A 19,998-nucleotide genomic window follows, 5' to 3' on the forward strand; every position below is an offset into this window, starting at 1 on the left:
CAATGTATGCAAAACTTGGTCTATATTTCAAAAGCTGAATCTGACTTTCATTTATTACCAAATACATACATATATAGAGACACAAACACACAGGCATACATCTTCCATTACAGGCATCTATTTCTTGAAAATAAAAGATAAGTACGCTTCTACAGGAAACTTAACGAAGGAAGCCAAATCGAGACAAAACACAAAAAAGAGTGGATGAAATAAGCTTAAAAATTTAGGAATGTAATTAAAATGTTAATTAAATGTTAGGAAAAACATTAAAACTTTACGAATGTAATTAAATGTTAATTAAACATTGAAAACATAAAAGGAAAAACATGTTGAAAGAAACATAAATGTTAGGAAAAAAAGGTTACCTTGATTGAAATGGAAATGTTTTCTTGAGGGTTTATTTAGAGATGCTTGGGATTGATCTCTAATAATGTCGAGAGACTTCCTACTCATTGCATTTGAAGAACAAAAGTGCATTTCGGTCGACAAAACAATCAAATGAGTTCTAAAATAAACAACATTTAATGATTGGTATAATATTAATTATATTGCATAATAACGGTGGGAATAAACAAATAAAATGATTACAAAAACAGCCCCGACAATATGGTATAACATTAACAGGAGAAATAGGACCAAGCTCAATACCATTAAAAGACAGTAAGTTACATTATATACATATTAAAAGACAGTAAGCTGTTGTTGCTCCAGTAAATTTGAAAGCTGTCCATATATTTGGGAACATAGTAGATCAAATATATATAAGCACTAACAATATTACTGTTAATGCCAAAGACCGTTTTTTACTCTCCGTGAGAGGAGCTGATCCCTCAAACACCAAGTTATCCACAGTTTGCCGTAGAGAAAAGTGAATAACAGGGAAAACTAGAAACAAATGAAGACCAAATATAATTCAAAGCAGTGCTAAAACGAATTCCCAGATTCCTATCAAAATTGGTCAAAATATCACCTTTGAGCTCATTGTATATAGGTTGAACATTGAAATGGCAAACATATGCATTAGTCATAATAGGGATAACTACTAGTAAATCCAAAATTGCCATTTTCGATCCAAAATCTAGGCTCCTCATTGAGCCTCTATCTTCCTTCAATAAGCTTAATGAATGCAACAAAGAAGGCAAACCACAATTAAAACAACAATGAGAGCTATCGAAGCGACCAAAGTCATGCTCAATGAATGAATCCTATCTAACACGCAAAGTGGAGCAAGAAAAACAACCATAACAACCAAAACCAACAACTTCCTATGATCCCCAAAACTAGTCCTAACCACTGATCGAGAACCCCAATATGACGAACCGAACCAGACATAACATCTCCCAGACATTACGAACCGAACTAGTCCTAACCACTGATCGAGAATCCCTAAAACAAGCCCTAGAACCTTCATAGTAGCAGGTAAAGCCATGATTCCAGCACAAATAATTGTGGTGGTTCAGTTCAAAACAGCACCAGAAACACTAGACTCGGTATTGGGTTTACTTAAAACAAGGGTATAATCATCGAGATCAACATCAACATCAGTATCAACATCATTAATCTAAAATCCCAAAAAAATAAAAGCCAAGTAATACAAGAATTACACATTAATCTAAAGGGAATAAAAACTAACCATTTAAAACCCATAAACCATCGATCGTCGGCGAGAGGAAAGGGAAAACAAGTAAGGATTTGAGAATGGGGAACAGTTAAGGGAAAAAAGGGGACTTGGGGAAAAGGTTAGGGATTTGGGTTTGGGGAATTAGGGATGATTTGGGGAAAAAAAAAGAGGTTTTGTTTTAGGGATTTGGGGAAGGAAGACGAGATGGGGGAAAAGGACTTAGCCAAAAAATGAAACTGATTTCGGGTAAAGGGCATAAACCTCAGGAGAGAAAAAACGACGCCGTTTCAAATAAGCAAAATTTGTGGCGTTTTTAGCAACGCGCCGCTAATAAGACCTTTTATGGCCAAAGAAAGCGCCACTAATACCTATTTCAGATACACAATAAAACGACGCCGTTCTAAAATGATTTGTATGCTTTTTCTAAAAAAACGCCGCTATTTTCTATCTTTTGCGGCGTTTTATGTGTAAACGCCGCTAATACCTAAAACCCTAACTATAGTTGAAACTTTAATTTTGTTTTAATACACATTTTAAAATACATATTATGTATGCATATAAATTAATTAATTAAATAAAAACATGATGCTGTTTATTATATCAATAACGTGTAAATTAATATTTTACAAGATCTAGATCAAATTACAATTCATGTACACAATTGCACACTACACCATTGACCCTTAAACCCTAAACTCTTAACCTATATCCACATAACCCTTAAACCCTAAAACTCTAAACACTAAGATCTTAGACCTTAAACATTAAACCCCAAATAATAAACTTTAAAACACTAAACCCTATCCTCTATCCTCTTAACCCATATAAACCCTACCCTAACATCTAACCCATAAACCACTTAAACCCATGCATATATATCCCTTAATACTAACCACTAACCAATAACCACTAACCCTTAAACCCTAAACCCTAACCTTCTAAATTATAAACCTCAAACTCTAAATCGTAAAACATAAATCATCAACCCTAAATCATAACCCTTAAACCCATAACCCTAAACCTATAAAAATATTAAGTGTAAAAATCAGTTTAAATAGAAAATTTTAAATTCATTTAAAAAATAAGTTAGACTGAAACATTTAATACCGAGTTTGGTCTAATCCGTTTTCAACTTCATAATATTTTATATATATACTATGTAATTTTATAATTTATAAAAAATAAATTTATACTAAATGTATAATAGTAGTCTAATATAAACATTAAAATAATATTAAGATAACTATATAAAAATTTAAATAAATAAAAATATTAAATTAAAATGACATAATTATTACAAAATTAAAAATATAATATGATTGGACTTAAAATAGACTTAGGTTAATCATTTGCAAGTATTAGTGGGCTTTAACAAAATGTTAAACCTATAATTTAAACCCTACTAAAATAAATTCAAACAAATATAAAATATATAATATTATATTTAGCAATTATGCGTTTTTAAAAAAACGCCGCTAAAGTTTGATCTTTTCTTTGCGTTTTGGGAAAACGCCGCCATCGCTAAAAGAGCACATATAAAACGACGTCGTTTTCCTTAACATTTTAGTGGCGTTTTTCACAACGCCGCTATAGGTTACCTTTTAGCGGCGTTTTCGAGAAAACGCCGCTAATGGCAATTAAGCTCATAGAAAATGATATCATTTTTCCTAACATTTTAGTGGCGTTTTTATAAAAAACGCCACTAAAATGTTAAGCTCATGCGAAACGACGTCGTTTTGATTAACCTTTAGCGGCGCTTTTAAAAAAACGCCGCTAAAGGCCGACTTATGGTGGCGCTTTTTCAAAAAACGCCGCTAAAGGTCGACCTATTGCGGCGTTTTTTTAAAAGCGTCGCTAAAACTCCATCTATTCGATTTTTCTGGCGTTTTCTTTTAAAACGCCGCTAAAAACGCCGCGAAAAGTCTGTTTTGGTGTAGTGATAGACTTCTACAATATAACATCATTTAAGTCCAATTAATAGGAAAATGATATTCTCTCATTGACATTATTTGATAAATAAAAGTAAATTGATCACAAGTTGCTTGTTTTTATGATAAATGACTTGATTATTATTTTATAATATTTGACTTTTCATAAATAAAAGATAATGATTATCATAAAAAAATAAAATTATATCGGAAAATAAAATTATTCAAAAGATTAAAATATCCCTAAAATAACACAATTATGACAAAATTATTGAAGGAACACTTTTATCAAGCAAATACTAAAAAATTTATATTTTAACCGAATAAATCAAATAAAGTAATCTGGGAAATCTATTGTTAAAAATAATCTTCCATTTCTTAAAGTAAAGACCCCTAAATGTTTTTGTTTCGCATCTCCTTTCACCCCTTGGAAGGTAGTAGAGTTGGTGGGAGAGTTTGGTGAGGATAATAGCGTGTTGACCAAAACAATTCGGCTACGTGTATTTGTAGCATATATATGGTGATATATTTTTTGTCCATAAATTTATATAAGACTAATTGAGATGTTGACAATAAACCAACATAAAATGGTGGAATCACCGTAATAATAAGAAATCTTTTATTTTCAAGAAGTAAATATAAAATTCAAAAATATTAATATTCTTTTAAATCGTAAATTTTACATTAAAAGAGGTCAGATCATGTTAGTTAGAATTTCTTTCAGTCACCAATTGCAACTATTATTCGTGTAGCAATAGTTGGGTAAGATGTTATGTCCTTCCACCTTTTATTTTTCTAATATTGTGGGTGAGATGTCAATGCTAATCCCTCTATGAATTAACTCACAATCTTCTATTTTAATCTCTACGTTGACAATTGCGTAATAAAATGTATATTCTTTTATATTATTTGAATATTTTTTGTTATTTAAATAATTTCAATTTTGAGTTTATTTTTTATTTTTTGATTATACCAACTTAAATTATGTGAATTTTTATAATTGTATAGTGATTTGAATTTTTAACATGTAAGTCCTATTAATTATCATGTTCGAATTTATTATTTTCTAATTAATCCATTTTTATTTAGATATTTTAAATTCATATATAAAGTTAGTATATTGTCCAAATTCTCATGTCACACTGAACAAAATTCCTACCACGACAATAAAAAGTAGATATAAAGTGTTTATAAATTGGTTAAAATATGATATAAGTTTATGTACTCTTCATAAATTTAAAATTTAATCATTATGCTTTTATAATTAGAAGTTAATTTTTTTAATTTTCAGAATTTAAAATATAAGTCCAACTGATAATATTATTAAAATTATTTTATTAAATTTAAGTTCATTACAATATTATTTTTTTAGTTACATTACTATCAAACGGGTATTCTCAGCTACCTATATACCTGTGGTGGCCTTGGGCCGAGACTCACGTTAGGTGTGTGCATATAAGATCATTATGCCATCAACTATAGGTGCTTTTTTTTTTTTTTAAATTTCAGAAACAATATAAAAAAACTGGATATGTGGCTTTTTAATTAATTTTATTATAATAATACAAAATTTTTAATATTAAAACTGTAGACAATGAGTACTGTAGGATTTACTATATTGAAATGATATATTATTCATGTCCACAAACAAACAATTGCTTGTTTCAACCGAAAGAATGATGAGGTGACCCTATCAAGAGGGCCCAGATGCCGGTTAGTGTCCCAAAATGGTGGTTTCACCTCACTTTATCACTTTTCTTCAACCCTAAGTAAGTGGCCATATATATATATATATGTAAATATAGTATATAAATACATATAATCTATCTATAATATATAAAAGCTCAAGTCATACCACTAAATTCATATTTTAAAATAAAATTTTTAAAATTTATAATAATTATATATTTAAAAATAATTATAATTTAATAGAAGTTGTGATCACTATTACGCGTTTAAAATAGTATAATTTAATTTAAAATTATTAGTTAGAAATTAAAATCTGTTTTAATTTTAAAATAGGTTTATTACTTAAATAGAATGTTAAACATATAATATAATAAAAACAAGTTGTGATAATTATAATATAAATTACAATTATTAGTTAATATTTTTTATGTAAATAAAAATTGTGTCAATTTTATTTGTGTAAAATATGGGTATTACTTGAATATAATTCTAATAATCTTAATTATCACTTAATTAATATATTAGATTTAATTATGTTAATCGGCTATTGTTTTGAATAATGTTACTTTAAATTAATTACATAAGTTAAAACTATGTTATAGGTTAAATATGTTTAAAATGTTTTAATTATGATTTGAATATTTTCTATTATAATATTTGAATTGAAAAGCCATAATATTTTAATCATATTCAACAATTCAAATAATAAATTTTACTAATTACAAAAATTAAAAATATAATATTTAAAAACCAATTAAATATTTAATGCTTAAAATGATAGTAATAAAAATATGTGATGAATTTTAACGTAAATTGACTGCATTAATAAAACATTTAATTTATCACTCAAGTAAAATTTTATTTTGATATTTTTATACATTTTAATTTTTATTATACGCACTTTATTACCTTATCATTGTACCTATATCTATACTATTAATAAAACCCACATCACTTAAGTTAATAAAACCTTAAATTTACTACTCAAGCAAAATTTTATTTTGAAATTTTTTATACATTTTTTAATATACACAATTTGTTATCTCTACCAATTGTATATATATATACATATATATTAATAATATTATTACTTGAGTTGGTATCACCAAGCAACTCGATTCAACTCACAATTGATAACGAAATCAGGACAAATACTTGTAGTGCATTTAGTACTATTTTTCTTGTAACGCCCCTAACCCGAATCCATCACTGGAATAGAGTTACGGAGTATAATTGGAGTTACTGATATATTTATCAGATATTTTATTTCATCTAATGTTCATATTTGGAACCAATTAAAATCAAACATATTGTCCCTTAAACGTACATATTTTTCTCGAAATGTTTTACTTGAATTTATTACTCGTCTCAATATACTTAATTTCCTTGTATTAACGTATAAAAGATAATCACAAATTTACATGTAATGATAAATATCATTCTCTTGTCGTTTCTTCATAATCATAAATTAGGTAATTCATTATATCGATATTTCATGCATTTAAAAATACAATTCAAGTTACACTAACTTACCTCGTTGCTTGTTCATATTTATAATTTCATTAATCCGATATTTTTTCTTTTCCACGTTCAAGTCTCGTATTCAAGTCATCCCGATATTTGTAAATAAATTTGATCGTCGTTTTCATTTATTTCATATTCTAATACATTCAATTAATGCTCTAAAAAAATTACCATTTTACCCCTAAACTTTTAATTCATGACGATTTCATCCTTAGGTTCAAAAAATAAAATTCTTACAATTTAATCCGTATTTTCAGCCGTTATTCTCATAAAAATTGATAACAACCCATGAATTCTATAAAATATCATAATTTTCATAATTTCAACACTTTTCAATTTAATCCTTAAAACATGTTTTTCCGCGGTCTTGAACTAAATTAATAATTTCATTCAATTTTGAATTTTCAAATAATAAAATAATCCATCTCATGCAAATTAGTCATTTCTAAAATTTTTACAAAATTTCCCATAAAGTTTTACTTTTATTCAACTTAGTCCCTGAACCTAAAACATGCAAATTAGCCATACTAGCTAAATATTCATAATATTTCCCTCCTCCTTCTCTCCATTCCACATCCTTTATTTATATAACATGCTATAAGTAACATTATCAATAATTTCACTATTTACTTATATGTATATTCAAAACTGTTCATTTGCGTCATAGTCACTAAATTATTTATATCTTGAGCTGCAGAACTCAAAATTAAGATTCTCTAATTTTCTATAAAACTAGACTTACGTATCTTTTTACCATAAAATTTTCAGAATTTTTGGTTTAGCCAATAAGTACAGTTTATTCTTTAAATTCACCCTTGTTCTACTATCTAACAGTTCCAACCCTTCTTTACTAAAAATTAATTATCTCATTGTACAGGATTTGGATAATGTTCTCGTTTGTTTCTATTGAAAATAGACTCCTTAAATATTTTAAACATACAACTTTAAGAACCTAATTATTTTTCTCCAATTTTTGATGATTTTCCAAATTCAGAACAGGGAAACCCAAAATCATTCTGACCTTGTCTCACTAAATTTATTATATCTCACAATTCACGATTCCATTGCTTACACCGTTTCTTCTATAAGAAACTAGACTCAATAATATTTAATTTCATATTTTGTTCATCCTCTAATTAGATTTCCAAAATTTATGGTGATTTTTAAAAGTTAGCCTACTGCTGCTGTCCAAAACTATTTTAGTGCAAGATGTTTATTTATCATGTTTATAACACCCTTATTTTCTTTCTCTACACTATTTCTCATTACTTTCTCTTATTTTCTCTTCACTAACATATCAAGAACATAAGACTATATATAAGAAAACTCTACATTAACATCAATTCCATGCTTTTTCAATAATATTAATCTTAAAAATGTATTGAAATCTTGATGTTCTCACCTTGTTCCATTGATTTCAATCTTTAACTTGATTTTCTCTCTCCTCCAGCTTCTATTTCTTGAATCTAACTTAATATTTGTCTCCTTGTGATCTTTCTCTCTTCATGGCTATGGAAATTCTTTTAATTTCTAGATAAAAATGGTAAATTTTTTGTGAAAGGACCAAATTGTAAAGAAAGTAAAACTTTCTTTCTTTCTCTCTTCTTCTCGCGTTAGTTTGCATGGAAAAGATGATGGATGATGTGTGTGTGTGTGTTTTTTTTCACCCACACACACACAAATATATATATAGAGAGACTAAATGAAATAATAAAATATCTTATTAAAATATTAAATAAATAATAATTATCTAATTAAATAATTAACATATCACCAACATCATCATTACTTTCTAGATTTCTTTCTCTTCCAATTGACCATTTTACCCTTCGTGATCTTTTAAAATTTCATTATTGAGTCATCACTTAATTTGGTAAAATTATAATTTAGTCCCTCATAATTCTTTACCTATTCAATTTGGTCCTAATTCATCAATTTTACTTGGTTTCTAGATCATTCCACCCTTAAAATATTTGCACTATTAGTCCTCAACTTTTTCATATTTACACTTTAATTCCTCAAAATTTGAGTATTTACTCTTGTGCCACAAAACTTTTCTCACTTTTACAATTTAATCCTTTACATAATATACTTCCCAGTGACATAACTCAATTTTCCTCTTCTTGTTACTTTATTTCCCTATTTTACTATATTAAGGATAATATCTTATTGTAGAAATTTTCAGGGTGTTGCATTTCGATGTATTTGTGTTTAAATGCCACTTTACTCATAATTTAATCTAATTTTTAATTTAATATCATACATATTTCATGCGTTATTATAATTAATTAATTCTAAACTTTACATTTAATTATTTATTATATATTATTTTAAAATATATATGTATATTTTAAATCTATCATTTCCATGTACAAGTCTGATAGGAATTTTAGTATAAATGAATGCAACTTTAGCATTTGGTGTCACGTTCTCATCCAGTTTACAAGGCCAATTTGATATACATTGTGAATATTAGAATAATGTTGTCATTAATAATAACATTATTTGTACTTACTTTTAAAATTAATGAAATATCATTCATCTAATTAAATATTAAAAGTATCAAAAGATGCCTCATTAGTCCATAAATATTTTTTGTTAAAATTGCATTATATATATTTTTTATTTTTAAAAAGTTGATGTATTGAGTATCGACTTTTACAATATAACATCATTTCCTCTTATTGACATTACATGATAGATGGAAAGTAAATTAACCACGAGTTGCTTGTTTTTATGATAAATGTCTTGATTATTATTTTATAATATTTGACTTTTTATAAATAAAGATGTAATGATTATCAGAAAATAAAATAAAATCATATCGAAAAAATAAATTTATCTCAAAAGATTAAAATATCCCTAAAATAACACAATTGTGACAAAATTATTGAAGGAACACTTTTATCAAGTAAATACTAAAAATTTTACATTTTAACCGAATAAATCAAATAAAAGTAATCTGGGAAATCTATTGTTAAAAATAATCTTCCATTTCTTAAAGTAAAGACCCCTAAATGTGAACTTACATTTTGTTTCGCATTTCCTTTCACCCCTTGGAAGGTAGTAGAGTTGGTGGGAGAGTTTGGTGAGGACAATAGCGTGTTGACCAAAACAATTCGGCTACGTGTAGTTGCAGCATAAATATGGTGATATATTTTTTGTCCATAAATTTATATAAGACATGGAGTCACGTTGATATTTTAATTGAGATGTTGACAATAAACCAACACAAAATGGTGGAATCACCATAATAATAAGAAATCTTTTATTTTCAAGAAGTAAATATAAATTTCGAAAGTATTAATATTCTTTTAAATCGTAAAATTTACATTAAAAGAGGTCAGATCATGTTGGTTTGAATTTCTTCCGGTCATCGATTGTAACTATTATTCATGTAACAGTAGTTAGGTGAGATGTTATGTCCTTTTACCTTTTGTTTTTTCTTAATAACGTGAGTGATATGACAATGCTAATCCCTCTATAAATTAATTCACAATCTTCTATTCTAATTTCTACGTTGACAATTGCGTAATAAAATGTATATTCTTTTGTATTATTTGAATTTCTTTTTTATTATTTAAATAATTTCAAGTTTGAGTTTATTTTTTTATTTTTGATTATACCAACTTAAATTATGTGAATTTTTATAATTGTATAGTGATTTGAATTTTTAACATGTAAGTCCTTGTTAATTATAATGTTCGAATTTACTATTTTCTAATTAATCCATTTTTATTTAGATATTTTAAATTCATATATAAAGTTAGTATATTAGTCCAAATTCTCATGTCACACTGAACAAAATTCCTACCACGACAATAAAAAGTAGATATAAAGTGTTTATAAATTGGTTAAAATATGATATAAGTTTATGTATTCTTTATAAATTTAAAATCTAATAATTATGCTTTTATAATTAGAAGTTAATTTTTTAATTTTCAAAATTTAAAATAGATTAAAATTATTTTGTTAAATTCAAGTTCATTATAATGTCATTTTTTAATTACATTACTATCAAATGAATATTTTTATTTAAAAATATCACACCAACAAATTTAACAATTTTTATAGATAAACTTGAATTTAAAAATTTAAAAATAGGACTAAAATCTTAAATTTATGAAAAACACAAAGACGTAATCGTTACGTAATATAAAATTGCACCAAAAAGACCTAAAGGGGCAGCTTTCATTGAAAAACTTAGGGCTTTAATTTGGAGGTTGTCTCAGCATGAAGGTTTTACCTATAACTAAAACATTAATTTAAATATTACAATTTCATTTCTTTTTGTTGCTTTCTAATCTTTCTTATTTTACAAGTTTGGACAGCAACTTGGCATCAAACAATAGTTTAACTTAATTAATTAACTAAACTAACACTAATCTCACTTCATCCCTTTGCAGGCCATATAGTTTATGGGTCACTTTGTTTTAAACCAATTTATATACCTTCTACTATTAAATAAATTATTTAAATTTTTTATTATTAAAAATATTAAATAAGGTCAGATGTCAATAAACTTAATATTTATTGTTTAAAAATGTCAATATTTTAAAAGTTTTTTATGATTATACAAATAAAATATTTTGTTAGAAATTAAATTGATAATAATAATAATAATAATAAACTTTTATGTCACTTTTTAAAGAAAAAGGTTAACTTTAACTATATAAAATCTTACTTTGCAAATGCTTTCACCCTTTTACTCAAGGAGAATGTGTTCCATTGGTAAAAATATTGTAGAAGTCCCTATATTAAGAATCGAATTATATTTTAGTTCTTTTACTAAAAATAGGTAAATTAATTATTATACGTTATATCAAAGAACAAATTGGTTCTTCTGTTAAAAATTCTATCTGTTTTTATTATTAAAAATTGGTCATTATACATCAGCATGATGTAAACGTGACACATCACGTGTTACTGTCTAGTTATTTCGTCAACCACGCCGCTTTTAACCGCATGATGAATGAAATTTTTATCTAATTTATTTTTTAATCTAATGTACAAGAAATAATTTATCTATTTTTTGAATAAAGGGAGACAAAATATAATCTAATTCTTCATACAAAGACCTCCATAATAGTTTTACCATTTTCGATACTTTTGACAATCTTATCATACATATAATCAAATAAAAATAAATTTACTAAAATTTTGATTAAAATAAATCACATTAAATTATTAAACAAATTTAATAGTAAAGATTAATCTCAAAACAGAAAATCTCAATTTAAAAACTGCATTAATTTGAAAACGAAAACATATGAACTGCCATAAAAAAAGAGAGGGGGGGGGGGGGGAAGGGGCGCGTATAAATTACTATAAACAGGAGTAAGTAATCTTTAAAATGGAGAAAAAATGGTGAAAGAGAGAGGTAGGTAAGTGGGGTCAATGTTTTGTATGTGTAGAGAGGAAATTGGGTTCCATAACCAAAGCTGTTGAACCGAAACATTATATATTACAACACTTTTGTGTTATCAGCCATGCCCATATCTTCTTTATTCTCTGCAATCTCTTCTTTTTGGAGTTTCATCACACCAGATATTACAATGGGTTCAATCGGTGAAACTCAAATGACACCCACCCAAGTCTCAGATGATGAAGCCAACTTATTCGCTATGCAACTTGCCAGTGCATCAGTCCTCCCCATGGTCCTCAAATCAGCCATTGAACTTGACTTGCTCGAGATCATGGCTAAAGCTGGTCCAGGTGCTTTCTTGTCCCCAAAAGAAGTGGCTTCCAAGCTCCCCACCACCAACCCTGATGCACCCGTCATGCTGGACCGTATCTTGCGTCTCCTGGCTAGCTACAACGTCCTCACTTGCTCCTTGCGTACCTTTCCCGGTGGCAAAGTGGAAAGACTCTATGGCCTTGGCCCTGTCTGCAAATTCTTGACCAAGAACGAAGATGGTGTCACTCTTTCCGCCCTTAGTCTCATGAATCAAGACAAGGTCCTTATGGAGAGCTGGTATGCCTCAATTCTTCAAAACTTTAAGCTTAACTGGTTCATCTTTTCATTTATCTATGAGTTTGTTTTTGATGAATTGATAACAACAACAATCATTCATGACTACATGTAGTTTTTGCATAGTGTTCAAATATGAATATGCTCTGCTTGCTTGAAATGTCAGCCTTAACAGCTATTTTAGCCAACTCCCAACGTTTGTTTAGATTTAAATCTAGAAATTGAAAACCAAGGCATTGTTAATAAATAGGAGAGAATATATATTTCAATCGTGTTATTGGATAAGTGGGTTGGTTCAACCTCCATATGGGAAAAGTAGAATGATTGCGTTTATTTATTTATTTTTTGTCGTTATCTTGATCAGCTATGTCAAACTTTAATTTTTATAATATGTATTCAACATACAAAAGATGAAGTGCTGGATAATATTCAGGGGATCCGATTCTCTGTTTCACAATTTTCAGGGGAGGTAATAATTGAACCTTCATGTTGGACTGTTTCCAGGTACTACTTGAAAGATGCTGTGCTGGATGGTGGAATTCCATTCAACAAGGCCTATGGTATGACTGCATTTGAGTACCATGGCACTGATCCTAGATTCAACAAGGTTTTCAACAGGGGAATGTCTGATCACTCTACCATCACCATGAAGAAGATTCTCGATACATATGATGGTTTCCAGGGACTAAAAACATTGGTCGATGTTGGCGGTGGTACCGGTGCCACGCTTAGCATGATCGTCTCTAAGTACCCCACCATAAAAGGCATTAACTTTGATTTGCCTCATGTCATTGAGGATGCTCCTAGCTGTCCTGGTATGCAATTATCCATTCTTCACAAATTGTAGGCAATATTGCATTGTTCCTGTTTATCATGTTTTTGCAATGGGATTGGCTGTAGGTGTGGAGCATGTTGGTGGAGACATGTTTGTAAGTGTACCAAAAGGAGATGCCATTTTCATGAAGGTATGCTCAGTGCCCCCACTAAGCTTTACCTACCGCATTATGTTATGTTCTTGACATGTATGTGCTTATACAGTGGATATGTCATGATTGGAGCGACGAACACTGCGCCAAGTTTTTGAAGAACTGCTATGAAGCTTTGCCAGACAACGGGAAAGTGATTGTTGCCGAATGCATTCTTCCTGATTACCCCGACCCTAGCCTTGCCACGAAGTTGGTTGTCCATATTGATTGCATTATGTTGGCTCACAACCCTGGTGGGAAAGAGAGGACCGCAAAGGAATTCGAGGCACTCGCAAAGGGTGCGGGATTTCAAGGCTTCCAAATCACATGTTCCGCTTTTGGCACCAACATCATGGAGTTTCTCAAAAGTGTTTGAATCTTACATGCTTTTGGATTCTGAAGCTTGGTGATTGTTGTCTCAAAGGTGGATTTTCTGGAATTACATACTTTTTGTCTGACAGAAAACAATAAAGAATGAAATTTCATGGTTTTTACGTAGAAGAAATACCATATTATATCCACTACCTTACTGTAACTATTAAACAAAGTTAAAAAGGCATGAAGCCTCTATTTTGAGAATGATTCATGGAGAAGATGATTGTTTAAATACCCCTTTTCTTTGCTGCCGTTTTCTTTCTGCAAAACTCGGGAAATCATTGTCAAATCCTGACAGCTAAATCAGTATATAACTTCGTGAATCCAGCATCCAGTTCGCTTTGCAGTGGCAAATGTTGCCTGTAGGCAGAAAAGCTATAGATAGCTGGCTCAGCTCGAATTATCTGGAACGTTTCAGGAACAGCAAGAACCTTTTTCATAAAAGATAATATAAATCATCTGCATAAAATCATTTTATTACAGATAATGTTGTGCTGTATGCTTGAATACAATAATAAAGATAAGTGCAATATCAGTACAAAACAATCCCATGCTACATATAGATCATATGTTACAGAGTAGGCTTGCTAAAATGGCTGCAATGATGGCCAGCAATACAGCAATATGCTGCATTAAAAATGGCGTACTGCAATGAATAGTAATAATAACAACAATAATAATAATAGGGGCCGTCTAGTGATTCTGCAGTAATATACATGCATTCAAGTAAAACCGACAAGTCTGTGGAAACAATAGAAGTCAAGCATCCGAAGCAGGCAGAGACGAAAGCCGATATTAATTTTTGAAAAGTTCCAAACAATGTTCTTGGTCCAAGTTCCTGCTCCAAAACTTACTGTAGTACTCTGCATAAGTAAAATCCCTGTATACAGCTCCACATCCGTCCTCAGTGAGAGGCTTTGCGGGGCTGATCAAGGCACGGTCAAATGGGCAGAGGAAAGAAGCAACTGACATCCTTTCCTTATTGGCATTCACGACCGCTCGATGCCACACGCTCTTGTACCTCCCATTACTCAACGCCTGCAACCATTCATACATGTCACACTTGATCATACTTAGCTACCTTTGAAAGTGGTATATTATGTTTACCTGTAATTGATCACCGATGTTAATAACAAAAGCATCCGGTTGAGGATTAACGGCGAGCCATTTGCCGTCTTTGAGTACTTGGAGTCCCGCAACTTGTAAGTCCTGAAGCAAAATTGTAAGAGCATTGGGGTCTGTATGTCCAGGCAATCCATAAGTCAGCTCTGGTTCGGGACATGGTGGGTAATAGTTGACAGCCATATGCTGGCCTTGCTCACCAAGAACATTCTTAATGTAGTCTTTTTCCAAGCCCAAGCTCTCAGATATTAATTCTTGTAATCTATACCCAAGTTCTCGAACTTCTACACAGTAATTACTTACAATATTCCTAGAAAATTCAACAGGAAAAAGCCCATTTTGATATTAATTTCAGAACAAAATAGGGTCCATTGGAAACACATGAAGAAAATTCAAAAACAGAAAAGAGATCAAGTGGGCAGATAAAAGCGATCTGATTGGGGAAGTGTTTAACCAATAATAAAAACACCATAAAAAGGCCCCTTCGAAAACGATGTATAACAACAATAAAAGAAGGGAAAAAGAAATATGCAGATGCAGATAAAAAGATGATGATACCAAATATACGTTTGGATGATGGCAGTCTGAAATGTTGGATTCGAATAAAAAAAAGATGCACTGCATGGAGTATATAAAAAAAATGTTCATTAGGACTTTTATTCACCCCCACAAAGGCAATTGTCAAATGTCAACTTCATCATCAACATCACCATTATCACCGCCGAGTGTTACCACTAATTAAAAATCTTCTTATCATAAGCCACACCGACTCGGTCTCCACAATTAGTTTCATGGTTCTATTCTCAGGTTTTGTTGCCATCGTCACCGTAGACCGTTTATTGTTCCGCTAATGGAGCTTGACAGTGAAGGGTTAAGAAAGACCTGGTTGAATCACTGTCTGAGCTGATAGATCTAACCAGATAAGGCAATTGGCCCACTCTCCACCCAATTATACGATGAGATCGATAATACTCGGTGTTCATTCGATTTTGGCTTAAGGTAATCATAAATTCGGGCATCAACATCCAGCTCGAGTTGTACACTCTTTTAAGGCTAAATTTGTTATTTTTCACTATCAAAAGAACAACTTTTTCTCTTTATTACGTTTATGTGTTCCCCTATGGAAGAAGATATTTTTATAATATTTTGTCATGAATCTGAAAATAACATTTGCTTTTGGACCAAAAGTATAGATACGTGATCAACTAAGGTAGAATTACCATTAATACCTCTATATTAAGAGTTCGTATTTTACCCCTCATACTCAAAACACAAATTAATCTTTTCAGTTAATATTTCCATCTATTCCTGTTATTATCTCAGTCATGATATTATTCTTAAAAATAATACCATAATGGAGTTTTTATAAAAAAAAAAACCTGAAGATCTACTGGTAAACTGATTTTATTTTGGTTGTTCTCCGGACAACAGCCTGAAACTCCATGCAACCAAATCTGAAAATCTGACATCTTTCATCCGTAGTTTTTAAGTCTTTATATCAACAAACGTGAATTACGCGTGCTCTAACTCTTCCAATTCCTGAAGAGGCACCTTATTTAACCTTTTCCGAATACGAAAACTTTTGATATCTAACTAAATAAATATTATTTTGTTCATACAATTTGAATCCAAAACCGGAATATTCCCAGTTACTTTTCTCATAATAAAAGTACATTTTTTTTCTTTTTTCCTTTTTATTTCAGTAAGGGATTTGAATCTTTCTTCATTTCGTCACCTTTACCAACCAATAGTAACGCAACTTTCTTTTTAGCTTAATTAGCGTTAATATGTTTTGACTTTGTGTAATTGTTGCTTTATTGGTGATGGAATAAGCAACAAATACATACCAAAACTCATCCATCCATGGGAGGCCAATCTAAAACAACCCTTAGATCATCATGTTTATGTAATGTTTATTGCAGTGGCCACAATACACCACCACCTACAAACTCCTAGGAAAACCACGTGACCACATGGCCAAGTGCACACCATGTATAGATTACAAGAAGGGGACCAATAGGGGGAAAATTCAAGAGAGGGGACTTAACTTTTCCTTTGATATGTAGTATACTTTATGACTTGGTTAATTAGCAAAAGGAAGAACACTAAAATTCCACCTTTAAGGTCACCTTAAAAAGTACTAAAATCTACCAAGAAAATATCTTAAGATATTTTGTAGGGACAAAGGAAAAAAAATTGATATGAGTTATGATCAATAGAATATAAAATCAATTATATGGTACTAAAGTATCAGAACATTCAGAAGATCTTATTTAAATTTAAAAAATTCAAAAAAGTAACTTATCAGTTTTATTTTATCACGTGCTCAAATCAAGTAAGAGAAAAATTATAAGACTCGTACTGTGATTTCATGCATAATGTCAAAGAGATTATTTAAATGATGTTAGGTTGTTACTCCTTTGAAGAAACATAAATAATGCATTTAATACTCAACTTATAGTTGAATCATATCATTAGAACGTGCATGACAGAAACAATGGAAATGACAAATGGGTCTAATTAGAGCATCGATTTTCAATATTTTATAGCCATTGTTCAAAGAGAAAAAGGGTGAGGCAAAACCAGTATATGCGAGGAAGAAGAAGATGACGGACTTACTTGAAAGGAGGAGGATTTGAAGGCCACTCAGGGACATATTTGTGAAGAGGGTAGCAGTGTAATCTTAGATAATCTCTCCAGTTATGAACCTTCTCTTTATTCACATTAAAACTAGTGGAAAGTCTCATTGTTTTAGAAGGGTCATCGGAGTAAAGCTTCAGTTTCTCCTCTAATGGCAACTCAAAGAAATCATGTGCCACTTGCAACATTTTTTCAACTGTTTCTTTGGAAACTCCGTGATTAATTACCTGGAAAAATGGATAATACGATCGATGATTACAAAAAAACTAAAAAGGGAAAAAGACAGAGGCGATGATATTGAGAAAATTAATTTCATACCTGAAAAAATCCATACTGCATGCAGGCACGACAAATTTGTTGAATAATATGGGTTCTGTCCTCACACCCTAAATCGATAACAGGGACGTCTTCACATTCGGAGACTTCGGATAAACGGGGACGCTCCGATTCCGGTCTGACGTAACTTTCCGGTAAGTTAGAATATCGGATTCCAGAGGAAAGTACCTTTGTATCCATATCCCAAATCGGAATCCCCAAAAGGAAATACAAGAGAAGAGGGGCGACAGTGGAGACGAGGGAGTGTTGAGAGGTAAAGAGCAATATTTACTTACTTATTGCATTCAAGTTCATTGAAATGAATTGAGTACCCCATTTTCAAGCTCAAAATACACTTTTATTTATAGACCGTGGTGCAGGTGGCTCCATTGAAATCTTTCTTATTCTAATCTTTAGAAATACCTGATTTTATTCATTAATATTTAGGGTTTATTAAATAATATTAATATTGGTTAAAGTAATCAACTAATTATTAAAAAATAATAAAAATTTTAAATATTTATATGGCCAACGGTTGAATCAGTAATTTAGTGGTAAAGAAATTTGTAAGTCGACATCCAAATTTAGAGTTCACACGTTGTGAAACACATTTTCTTCACGAATGTACCATAAATGAAAATAAAAATTTATGTCCTAATATTACCAAAAAAATAAAGCAGTATCCAGTTTCAGCCCAACACTTGTCGAATTTTGGTTGCTACGGCTAATTAAACCTTAGGAGATTAAATTTCTAACCTTAATTTTATTGTTTGATTGATCTTTTAATTTAATTTAAAACTATTATTATTTTACTCCAATTTTTTAAGGCTTTTTTTTTTTCCATTGTTTCTATCTATTTGTCAGCTTTTTTCAATTTCATCCGTTTTATACGCCAAAATAACAGCAACCTTTCCTGCTTGCTGTCGATTCTCTATTGATAGCATATTTTTAATAAGTCAGGAAATACAGAATATCCCATCTGTTTTACTTTTTCAAATTCTACAAATTCGGTAAAGTTGTTAACGGGTAAATTATAAAAATAGTTATTTTTATTTATTTTATATTATATTTTAGTTATTTGTTTTTAAAATGTTACGTTTTAGTCACTTAAATTATTATTTTATTACAAAATGCTCACTCCACTGTTAAGTTCCGTTATCTCCCTAACAGATATCTTACGTGACAATCCAAATTAATTTTATTTAATTAAAAACCTATTTTTATCCCAACAACTGGACATCCAAGATAGATTTAAAATCTATTTATACCGCCATGAGAAGTAGAAGAATTGAACTTAACAAAGAAAGTGAGCACTCAGTAACATAAGTGACTATTTTTATTATTTACCCAATTGTTAACACTATTATGTTAAATACATAACTATCAAATGAGTATTTCTTTTATTATAAATTATCACATTAATAAATTTAACAAAAAATAATACTAAAATCTAAAATTTAAAATAAAAATAAAAAATTTAAATTTATAAACATAAAATCTAAAATTTATAAATAAAACATGAACTTTGTAACATATTTTAACCTTTAAAAATAAACTTCTCTCGCTACCACCTAAAATAAATCTATCGACCGACAAATAAATAAAATTGGGTATTTTATTTGTCAAAGAATGATTAATAAATGTGCTAGTTTTTCTTTAAAGTCATAATTATATGGACCAAGTCAAATATAAATATGATGCATTTATATGGGTGGAGGAAAAATAAATATGAGGTCACAAATGGCTAAGACCCCCCCCCCCCTACGCAACTTTTTCTCTTTTCATCAACTTTCGTACACCGGGGATTAAATTATGAGATGCTTTTTCCTCTCACCTCTATTCTTATTT

The 19,998-nt window shown here is 29.9% G+C and overlaps 2 protein-coding genes across 2 annotated transcripts; one reads left to right on the top strand and one right to left on the bottom strand.

The window, feature by feature from the left end:
• Nucleotides 1-12,118: 12,118 nt before the first annotated feature.
• On the top strand, nt 12,119-14,307 carry LOC108456843 (caffeic acid 3-O-methyltransferase-like). Its single transcript, XM_017755548.2, has 4 exons — nt 12,119-12,736; nt 13,238-13,548; nt 13,634-13,698; nt 13,772-14,307. Exons 1-4 carry the CDS (start codon nt 12,252-12,254, stop codon nt 14,072-14,074), a joined length of 1,164 nt encoding a protein of 387 aa, XP_017611037.1. The 5' UTR covers nt 12,119-12,251; the 3' UTR covers nt 14,075-14,307.
• On the bottom strand, nt 13,896-18,556 carry LOC108456844 (protein DOWNY MILDEW RESISTANCE 6-like). Its single transcript, XM_017755550.2, has 4 exons — nt 18,154-18,556; nt 17,815-18,062; nt 15,181-15,505; nt 13,896-15,111 (listed from the first exon to the last, which is right to left on the bottom strand). The coding sequence occupies exons 1-4, from the start codon at nt 18,349-18,351 to the stop codon at nt 14,869-14,871; spliced, it is 1,014 nt and encodes a 337-aa protein (XP_017611039.1). The 5' UTR covers nt 18,352-18,556; the 3' UTR covers nt 13,896-14,868.
• Nucleotides 18,557-19,998: the final 1,442 nt, after the last annotated feature.

This window comes from Gossypium arboreum, chromosome 12, assembly GCF_025698485.1.
Source record: "Gossypium arboreum isolate Shixiya-1 chromosome 12, ASM2569848v2, whole genome shotgun sequence".
NCBI classification, from domain to species: Eukaryota; Viridiplantae; Streptophyta; class Magnoliopsida; order Malvales; family Malvaceae; genus Gossypium; species Gossypium arboreum.